We start from the raw sequence: 922 nt of genomic DNA on the forward strand, positions 1-922 counted from the left end.
GTGAATTTGTCCTTTAAAAATCGAATTTCATATAACATTATTTCAACGTACATAATCATCTTACAATTACATAAAAATTTGCTTGATATTTTTAGGGCGATATATAATGAAATTTAGAACCTTCTAATTACTGTCTTCGCTATCGCAAAACATAAAAGAAGAAACTAGATCTTAACGTCTCAATCCCTTTTTTTTAATATTCATTGTATCAAATGAAACACGAAAGAGATCAACCCAAGGCAGGAGGAGCCCTGTTTACTGGAGCTGGACACTTGAAGCCACGAGGTGGAGTCTTACCACAGTCGACAAGAAGCTCAAGAGCAATGGGAATAACGAGGTCAATGTTGAGAAGCTTCGCCCTAATGGTTGTGCATAGACAAATCGCTGCGTCAAGACCCACCAAACCGTCAAGAAGTGGACAACACTTTGCCTTGGCGTAGGTTTTCCCTAGTCCAATGTGAATCAAACCACCTAGCACGTCCACACAAGCGCCTAGTTTCAGTGCGTCGATTGGACAAGTCTCTGGTTTAGGTGTTGGTACTTGCTGTGGAGGGGGAGGTGGACATGGGGTTGGTGGAGGTGGTGGTGGAGGACATGGCGTCTCTGGGGTTGGCGTTGGCGGTGGTGGTGGGGTTACGACTGGTGGTGTTGGAGCTGGAGGTGGTGGTGGCTTCACGGTGGGAGGTGGTGGAGGCTTCACGGTGGGAGGTGGTGGAGGCTTCACGGTGGGAGGTGGTGGGGTGTATGGAGTGGGAGGTGGTGGGGTGTATGGAGATGGTGGTGGCTTCACGGTGGGAGGTTTTGGGGTGTGAGTAGGTGGTTTAACGGTGGGTGGTTTTGGGGTGTGAGTAGGTGGTTTGGCAGTGGGGGGCTTAGGTGGTTTAACGGGATGTTTAGGTGGTTTAACCGGGTTTGGAGATGG

General features: G+C 48.6%; 1 protein-coding gene across 1 annotated transcript; it reads right to left on the reverse strand.

Moving 5' to 3' along the window:
* On the reverse strand, positions 1–922 carry LOC104720362 (36.4 kDa proline-rich protein-like; the record flags this gene model as incomplete). Its single annotated transcript, XM_010438280.1, has 1 exon — positions 1–922. A coding segment is annotated over one exon (693 nt), but the record flags the coding sequence as incomplete, so codon positions are not given.

This window comes from Camelina sativa, chromosome 10 (genome assembly GCF_000633955.1).
Source record: "Camelina sativa cultivar DH55 chromosome 10, Cs, whole genome shotgun sequence".
In the NCBI taxonomy this organism is placed as follows: domain Eukaryota; kingdom Viridiplantae; phylum Streptophyta; class Magnoliopsida; order Brassicales; family Brassicaceae; genus Camelina; species Camelina sativa.